General features: G+C 37.7%; 1 protein-coding gene across 1 annotated transcript; it reads left to right on the top strand.

The window, feature by feature from the left end:
• Positions 1–371: 371 nt before the first annotated feature.
• SNRPD1 (small nuclear ribonucleoprotein D1 polypeptide) lies at positions 372–9136 on the top strand. Its single transcript, XM_075212675.1, has 4 exons — positions 372–530; positions 689–765; positions 6868–7059; positions 8911–9136. Exons 1-4 carry the CDS (start codon positions 517–519, stop codon positions 8985–8987), a joined length of 360 nt encoding a protein of 119 aa, XP_075068776.1. The 5' UTR covers positions 372–516; the 3' UTR covers positions 8988–9136.
• The last annotated feature ends 627 nt before the right edge of the window (positions 9137–9763 follow it).

The following is a 9763-nucleotide window of genomic DNA, read 5'->3' on the forward strand; positions in this document are numbered from 1 at the left end:
ATTATCATATAAATCGTCCTTGGATTTACTTTCCCAAACGTTGACAGCTGTGTATAAATGATCATAATAATTCAGCTGTTTATCTTGCAGTCCTTCTTGGTCATATGAAGTAAATTACTGCGTTTTACATGTTATGGATACATGTGTCGAAGTAAACTTCAGAGCATTTTTAATGCAGTTGTGTATTGTTTTTGTTTCAAAAAAGTTGGCATTTATTAAAAACATCACTTCGCGGCATTTGTGCTACTTATGCTCAGTATTATAGAATGTCTATTTGATTCATTGTAATTAAGTCTACACCAAAATGGACTCAGAACAGCAGACATGTTTTATTCAAAATCACAAACCCGTCTGTTTGTGCGCCAACATCCGATTTATAGCCGGCTTCCGGTCAGGCGTGTAGCTGGCGTCTTCTCGTACCGGATCTCATTGAATGAATATATACCTCCGTAATACAGATATTTAACCGCCTTTATTTTTTTGAGGTCGATTACTTGGTGGAGTTTGCCAGCAGACATGAAGTTGGTTAGGTAAGGATGTAAAGGGGGTTGGATGGCTATGGATTGAGTGCGGCGGGAACAAAGATCGGGAGAATAGATGTCCCAGCTGCAGCCTATGTAAAGCGGCAACAGAAGGTGTAATGTTTGGGTGCAGTTGGATGGGGTCTTAATTATAATCTTCTTTTCAGGTTTTTGATGAAATTGAGCCATGAAACTGTGACAGTGGAGCTGAAGAATGGAACCCAGGTTCACGGCACCATCACAGGTAGGAATATATCTATATGTCCTTGGACGTTATCACCTGCATACACAGCATCTCAAGTGCAGAGTGACAATGGAGAATATATGCTGTAATTATCATAATCACTCCAGTCTTGTTAATTCTGTTTGATTTCGTAGTGATATAATTTTATCTAAATTCGAGATTTTATTTATTTGGAAAGGAAGATCCAAGTGTCTTTTGCCATTATTCTAGAAAGTGATGCATATCTGATAAGGGTGCAAGTGTGCTCAATAGTTGACATAGATTGCACATTGCTTGCTGGATGTTCTAGTGTTCTGTTTGCCAAGGCAATAACTTGCTAGTGTAATTAATCCCAGGGCATACTGCTGGTATCCTGTAATTTTTGTTGGTTTGCAATGCAAGCACTGTTTTCATGTCCATTTAAAATCAGAAATGACGCACAGCTTCAAGAAAGCTATTGGAATGTTTGCTTTTTTTTATTTATTTTGTTTGGGTTTTTTTGTTTTACATTGCACTACCACCTAGTAAAATATTTTACTAATGGGCCAGTTAGGCTGCTCTCATTCCCCCACAGGGGTTTCTCATACACAATGTAGGAGGAATGGGAGCAGGATGATTAATGACAAGTCACAGTCAATATTGTGGCTTCTGGTTAACTAAGTTAATTTGCCAGTTCTCTATTGCAGCGCATATGGCATGTAGCAGACTGTCTATGGGAAGTGCACTTTAGTAAGTTGTTTCATGTAGGTGGTAGTGCAGCGTTGCATCGTCTTTTAGTTTAGGTCCTTGCCCTAAAGTGAAACTCAATTGTGGCTAAAGACTAAACAAATATGTAATGACTTCTTCCCTGAACAAAAACACAAAATATGTAATTAGTATAGCAGCACAGAACTCTGTCTTACAGCAGCCACCCATATTACGACTCCAGTCCACTAATGAGTTAGCAATGCAGTACAAAGAATAAAATGGTGAATGTAGGAACGGCACTGATTGGTATTTATCAGTGCAATGTATAAAATGTCTCTTGTGTATTTCCTTTCTTGCAGCATAGTTGGTGAATTTGAAAAGTCAGTCACTGATGATACGTTGTTCCCATTCTTATATTGTCTCAAGATGATATCAGTGCAGACTTGTATAGATATACTTGTCCAATCCAGATCCCTCGTGTACTTAACATGCAACACCAAACATCACCAAGTGACTTCTTCCATAGCGTCCTCCTAAGGGTATCATCATCATCATCATCATTTATTTATATAGCGCCACTAATTCCGCAGCGCTGTACAGAGAACTCATTCACATCAGTCCCTGCCCCATTGGAGCTTACAGTCTAAATTCCCTAATATATACACACACTCACACAAAGACAGACAGAGAGGGAGACAGACAGAGACTAGGGTCAATTTTTGATTGCAGCCAATTAACCTACCAGTATGTTTTTGGGTATGCACTTACAAGAAATCTTTCAATGCTCAGCGTACAATATGGTATCTTTTTCTTTGATATTCTCAGCCCTGTCCTGCATATTGTAAGGGAGCAGTAGTGAAAACCTTTGAAACACTAGTCAGGACCTACAGAAATTAAAGTTTAAGAAAAAACAATCTCAAAGCAGAAAGATCAGCTTTAAACGCGCTTAAAAAAAATAAACAGTTATTAAGTCTGCGGATAAAGGCGGAAGTGTAGTATTACAAGATATTAAAAAATACAGTGATGAGATTCTCAGACAACTAGGGGATTCAGACACGTATAAAAAATTAAGAACTGATCCAACTGAACTATAGAAAAACTGGATAACCTTTTAGATACGAAAAGGTGCCGTTTTCTCTAAGGAGAAACATTACATAATTACTTAATCCATCCATTCCAGTTTTATATACCCTTCCGAAGTTCACAAAAGTCTTACAACACCTCCAGGGAGGCCAATAGTAGCTCGACCAGATGGGATCACTTCCAATCTATCCCACGTTTTATATTACCACTTACAACCACTCATTGGATACATTAGGATATACAGTGGCAAGAAGATTATACAATTATCTCTGCAGATGTGAGTTCCTTGTATACAATTATTAACCATGAGAGAGGGTTAGAATCCGTAATATATTTTCTGGACAAAACAGAAATGGAAAGTGACTTAAAGGATTTCATTTTGAAAGGGGTACCAATATACTGTTTGTTTGACTTTTCAAACCCACCAACTATGCTGTAAAAAAGGAAATGAACAATAGACGTTTTATACAAGGAAAGTGCTTTATATAATGTATGGACGCTTTTTTTGTTTGTTTACGCACTGCACTGATAAATGCCAGTCATCAGTGCTATTCCTATATTCACCATTTTTATCCCTGAACAGTTTGGCATGAAGTAATTAATGTAGAGAAATTGAACATCAATGTGTATATATAGCGCCACTAATTACTTTGCTTTTTTCACCCTTCTTGCTTAGTATTCAGTTTTTCTAATGAACTAAATAAAACTGAAGTTACTTTAAAATGTTATACATATAGTATTTCAAGTCTTAAACCTCTGGACAACTTTAGTTTGGTTTATACACATCTTGTTTTCAGCTCTTATTTTACATATTTTTCTTTTGTGATATTTATATAATCTAAACAGTGTTTTAAAGCTTCTAGCTGGAACCACTGGCAACAAAATCATACAACTCTAACACGCCTTTGTGGAAATGGCTGTGTGCACTAAATAGAAAAATTGTGGGAAGTCTTCTGCTTGAAGTAAACTGGCCACACGTACATTTATCAAACATCGCCATTTTTTATTAGTTTAAAAACACTGTCTAGCAAAATTGTGCAGAAAACTAATCTGCCATCTTGGAAACAATTTGTCTGCTAAAGGGGATCACTCTGATTTTAAACCGGATTTTTGTAGGTAATACAACTTTCATACTGCCGCCCCTGCAATATCCCGGGTTTTTGAAGCCGGGTTTTTGCAGGGTCTCTGAGCGTCCCAGCTCCGAAACACCATTCATACTGCACCTCGGACCCGGGAATTTCCCGGGTTGACCCTATTCATACTGCACAAGTCTGTGCCCTGGCAATTTGTGGGAGTCATCACCAGAGCACTTTTCATTGGCTGAAAGCTGGAGTATGGTAACAAAAAATCTCTCCCTCCCCTATGTAACTATGCAAAAACCCGGGTTGCACCATTCATAGTGCAGGCAACCCGGGTCCGACCCGGGAATTACCCCTCGATAAATCCCGGGTTTTTAGACCCGGCATTCTTCACTTGTACCATTCGTACTGCACCAAGACCCGGGTCGTTTGAGCTCGCCCCGGGAAAAACCCGGGATTTTGGTGCAGTATGAATGGGGTATTAATTGGTGGCATAGCGTCGGCATGTGTGGTGCTCAGTCACAAACTAACAATATTTACCCAAAACACTGCATTTGTAAACAAGTCTGTAGTTATTTTGCAAATAGTACATCATACCATATATATTTGTGCTATCTTTATGCACATCATGCAGGAAAGCAGCAGAAGACTAAATCTCGGATTCCCTCAGATCAACATATAATACACCACAGGAGAAATAGGACAGCACAGTGCAAGAAGAAACTAAAGATACATAAAAGATCACTAATGTAACTATGTTAGAGGGAACAAAATAGGAACCAATTGTATAATCTTTTATTGCTAAAAGCAATATAAAAGATATTGCAAATATAGCATAATAAAATTAAAATTGGTGGATAAAATATCCTGTTGTGCATTAAGATTTTTTATTTTTTTTCTTGGAAGTTTGCAGTGTCTCCTATCTAGGATCAACTGCGTCAAGTTTTGATTTATTAAATTATACTATAGGTGTGGTGATCACAGTGCCAAGAGTATTTTGGTCTTATAATACACCAGCCAAATCTACAGAGCTTTTTTCCTAGTACTATTTTCCCCCTTTAGAGTAATCTCTGTTCTACACTGGCTCAACTGCTCCCATTTGTGTGTGGTTAGAACCCCACGCCCCCCGACAAAGTTCAACCTTTCATAACCTATATTTGTATTGATCCAGTGGATGCCAAAATGTAACCACTAGAGTGACAGTTGCCAATTTACCCTCACAAGGGGTAGAAAATCCATCAAGGCCTCAACAATTGCTATCTGATCGATTCACTTGATCAGTCACCACCTAAAAGCTTCTTAATTATAGCTACAGACAACATTTCTTGTATCTAACATCTTTGTATTGACCTTGTTTGTTACAATACATTTGATTACTTGCTTAAGCCCTCGTCCCTAACTATACAATATTGAACACTTCTTCCATGCTTATCCTTCCACTCACACGCTTCCTAGTGTGAAATCTCCATCTGTATGACCATCTTCTCCCCATTAAGCTGCAGCCTGTAACAGAGAGAATGAATTGGCTACAGTTCTCCAAAATTTCTCCTACCTACACCAACTTTTCAGTCATTTAAGTTCCTGCTGTCTTTCGGTAACAGGCAGTACTTCAGAAAATACTGCGTCAGTTGGCCTTTCTCTGTTTACTTCCCTGGTACTGTTTGAGGACTGTCCATCTACCTCTAACTTTATCATTGGTACCATGACCTGCGTCCTTCCCAACCCCACCAAGCTATCTTAAGAATAAACAATAAACCAAGCTTTCAGGAGACTGTAAATGGTTTGGCATTCTCCATCCCGGAGATCGATTGCCTTATCTGTCCTCATAATTGCATCCCCTACCAGTATCGCGTGTCTGGCCTTCACTACACTCCTGTTTCCATCTTTACTGGTGCTGGTCTTGCTCTTATGCCTCCATCTTAATTTTACCTTGTGTTATTAAACAGTGTGCTTTTGAAGGCATGACTTAAATAAAAAAAAAAAATTAAAGCCTCTTAACAATTTTGTAAGATATATTATTTTTATTGCATATTGAGTGTTTTCCCCAGGACCTTTTTCCCAGGTGCTGCGCCTGGTTGTTTTTACTTTACTACAGGACAAACCATCCTATTATTATAAGCACTACAGCCAGCAGAGTGTGTTAGACCACTCACCACCAGTCTGACCAGTTCAGGCAGTTAGAGGTTAAGCTGCCAGGCATGAATAAACTATTTTTTTCTGGGGAGAATGCTGATATTGCTCTTTTTCCATATTTGTGTGTTTGTCTGGTGGCAAATAGGGATGTCCATTCAGACTCCTAGATAATACAGAAATATGTGAATTTTACTTGCCCAAAAATAAACTTGAAAAATGCACAATAACTTTAGCAATGCAATATATGCGTTGCTTAAAGCAACAGCCATCTTTGTGTACATTTTGTTAAATGTACACAATTGACCCTAAGGTTCTAATGCCATACCGCTTTATTTATTATTAAAATAATTTGGATTTAGTAGTTGCCATGTTGAATACATTGACGAAGCCTATCCCTCTTAAGAGTTGTGTATAGCATAATTGGCAACAGTACCAGTTATAAAATGTGTTTTTTGGAGTGTACATCCATTATTGCTGTAGTGTTATTAAAAACAGAGAGCAAGGACTCCTAGTATTAATATGTATAAACTGTTACACCACAAAATATATTGCTTTAGACTTGAAGTTTAGTTTATAATCACACATTCCATCCTTATTAGTATCTGCAACCAGCAATACAGCTTTACAATGTGAGTCATCTTGTTATGATTCTGAGGATAAGTGCCAATACAATGTCTATAGGTTCTATGGGTCTGTGAATTAGTGACTGCACTATAAAAGTGTGGTGATATAAGGCTATTTTATTTTGATGAGAAATCAATCTCAACATGTATTGCAGTGCTACTTTCTCAAGGTATAGCAAATTATGAATTATCTTGTATTTGTTACCTGTTGAGTAAGCTGCAGAATTTGGTTCACCTTTTTAAGGCTTATTGTTGTAGAGGATCCTAATAAATATTACATGATACAGAAGATCTGTTATTTGCCAGTTATTCTATAACAGGAGGATGTTGTTGGGTGGCTGAGCAACATTTGACTTCCAGACCTGTATCTGTCTTGGATAATTGCTCATTTATTTTACATTCTCTGTGCAGTCCTTGCTCCATAACTGGGATTTAGTTAAGATTATAACTTTTTTTTTTTTTTTTTTGTAAGGTTATTTTCTTTTAAGTTCTAACTTTTTTTAAACATTTTATTTCAGGGGTTGATGTAAGCATGAATACACATTTGAAAGCTGTCAAAATGACTGTAAAGAATAGAGAACCAGTCCAGTTGGAGACTTTAAGTATTCGGGGGAATAATATCCGTTACTTCATTCTACCAGACAGCTTACCTCTTGACACATTACTTGTCGATGTTGAACCAAAAGTTAAATCTAAGAAGAGAGAGGCTGGTAAGTTCAAAATTCATCCCATTTTTCTTGAATATAGCACAAACCTTGATGTACTTGGCTCTGTATTGTGGACTATTATATCCATTACATACTGAACTGTGTGTTGCAAGAAATCTGATATTAAACAGTTCTGGTGGTTTAGTCTCTGTATTAGTTTGTTTGCTACATGGGTGTTTTTATATTTGAGTTGAGGCATCCACTTTTGTGGGCTGAATCCGTATGGATCCAATCAATTTACCAGTAGCCAGATGCTAAATGATGTCACTGGTCTCTGGCAGTTTCATAGGTTGCATTCTTTTGAATATTGTTTTGGCCCGCAGACCATGGCTGCTTCCACTATCTGGGTGAGGGTTGTACCTATTTATCATAACTGACAGATGGACTTGTTTGCTCTAATAGAATATTAAACCTCAATATTTAAACATTTTTAAGATATGAAGCAAACAGTATTAAATACTTGACTGTAGGTTATTAATGAGCTAAATTGAGTATTCTCTCTCTCCCGCCTCCATTTGAGACAGCTGAAGCTCCTCCCACATATTTAGGACAGTGTTCTAATGAAATCCTGTATATGTCAAGTAGATGCAGTTGTTTGAGGTGCTGTGACATCACTGGTCCTGCCCCTGTGTTTGTTTCAACCAATCCTCAGTACATTTCTACACAGCAACTCTGCAAACTGTCACTTAAATGATACCTGCTTAATTAGAGAAGCACCTCCCTCCTAACATGGCAACCTGTTGCAGAGGAGTGCAGGAGAGCTTGATAGACATAAGTAGAAGCACTTCTGTTCACAATTTTTTTTTTTTTTTTTGGGGGGGGGAGGGGGTTGTAGGATATAAATGTGCAAAATAGAGTATGTAGCTCCTAACTATCTTTAGCACTTGTTAGATACTTTCCTGCAGGGTATCCATGTAGTGGACTGTACCTATACACTCATTTGCATATGTTCAGCCCTAGCACTGCATAACATTTAAGATTTCATTGGGTATGCATTTAATATTAACATTTTTGTGTTATCTCTACTTCCTCTCATTACCTGTTAAATCCCATGTGCATAAAAAGTAGTGGCGACATAGTGTTTGATGCAGGGGATAGTCTGATTACTAGTATGGAATCACGGCTTTAAGGCAAACTTGCCTCATGCAGTTTGCCTTCATCTGGACTAGACTTACAAAATGAACTGTTAAACCTGATGGACATCTAACATAACCATGTCAAAACACATATAAACTGCATTGTTTTTGTACATTTTTGTTTAACTCTTTAAAGATGAAACATGTTTAGTATGATCAATACGAATAAACAATGAAGTATTAATACATAGTTTCCTCACGTTTTTATGGCTTATAAAAGAGTGGGGTGGGTAGGCTGGTAGGGAAAGAGATGGTAGAAGGGGCATGCGAGTGGAGGTGGGGGGCAGACACAAGTAGCACATATACTAGTATTGGAGGAAATTGGGCAATACATCTATGGGAATTAAACTTCAACATGAGCATGGTGCTTACCTAAGGTGCACTGCACCCAGCCTAGAGGTTACGGAGGTGGCCTACAGACTAAACTCTAGGAACAGAGGGTTAAGCCTAGGTGGATAGGTAGCTACGATTCTTGAAGATACCATGGTGGCCATATCTTGCCAAATTTATGAGATTTATCGTGGAGATAGTACGTAATACTTTCCATGCATGCTATGCCAAACATGTTTTTGGGGAACCTGCATGGAGGGGAAATTAGAGTTCTATGTACATGTTTTAAGATAAATGTGCTTGAACAGAGTATTAATGCCAGCTTGTAGGTAGGCTACTGTGTGTGTATATTTTTATAATATATTTTTTTTCTTTCCCTCACGCACAGTTGCTGGTCGTGGCAGAGGAAGAGGCCGTGGCCGAGGAAGGGGGCGTGGAAGAGGGAGAGGAGGACCAAGACGATAGTTTAAGAAGGAAACCAGTAATCCTATGGACAAGAAATAACATTTTGTACAGATTTTGTTAAATTTTTAAGTAATGGCTGTTGAGCTTGTACTCATCCACACTGGGGTTTATGAAACATTCATCTTTTGAATAAAACTGTTAAAAGCAAATATCTTGCTATTTTATCCTTGCATATTAATAGAAGGTATAAATAAAGAACATAACACTGGGGTTGAGACATTTGGATCAAATCAGGAGCTAGATACCTGTGAGTATAAGACCATAATAAGTTCTGTCAATTAGACCTTCTATGTAGTAGAGGCATAACAAAACGGCTTGCAATGTTTTATAGCATAAAATTGTAAGATAGAACCACCACTGAGAAGTTGTTATATTTAATGCTGTTTGCCAGTGATGGTAACTTTCAGCCTGTTTATAGGAATATATGCTATAAGTGTTTGATCAGGATACATTGCCATGGATTTATTATCTAAATGTGCTTTATGCCCTTTTCAGATTACAAAATATTTCTTAAGTGGAAATTAGAGATATTAAACGTAAACACTTTATAATGACCTCTTCCATGGAACTCCCACATACATGTACTGTGCTTGAAGTGTAATGTACAATTAGTGTAGGTAAGGTTCAGATTTATTTTCTGTTTATAAAAAATAAATAAAAATACTCATATTCAAGCTTGAGCTGGGTACATGATGGCCTTGAACAGGGGTTTAGGAAAGGAGATCCCTGCTCAGGTAGAGAATAGTATTTTTTCAGCTAGTTAAATGTATCCCTAA

This window comes from Mixophyes fleayi, chromosome 5 (assembly GCF_038048845.1).
Source record: "Mixophyes fleayi isolate aMixFle1 chromosome 5, aMixFle1.hap1, whole genome shotgun sequence".
Taxonomy (NCBI): Eukaryota; Metazoa; Chordata; class Amphibia; order Anura; family Limnodynastidae; genus Mixophyes; species Mixophyes fleayi.

What these genes read in the sequence shown, in the direction of transcription:
- SNRPD1 (XM_075212675.1), top strand. An exon ending in GGTTCACGGCACCATCACAG is followed by an intron (nt 766 to 6,867) that starts GTAGGAATATAT and finishes ATTTTATTTCAG; the next exon opens with GGGTTGATGTAAGCATGAAT. An exon ending in ATCTAAGAAGAGAGAGGCTG is followed by an intron (nt 7,060 to 8,910) that starts GTAAGTTCAAAA and finishes CCTCACGCACAG; the next exon opens with TTGCTGGTCGTGGCAGAGGA.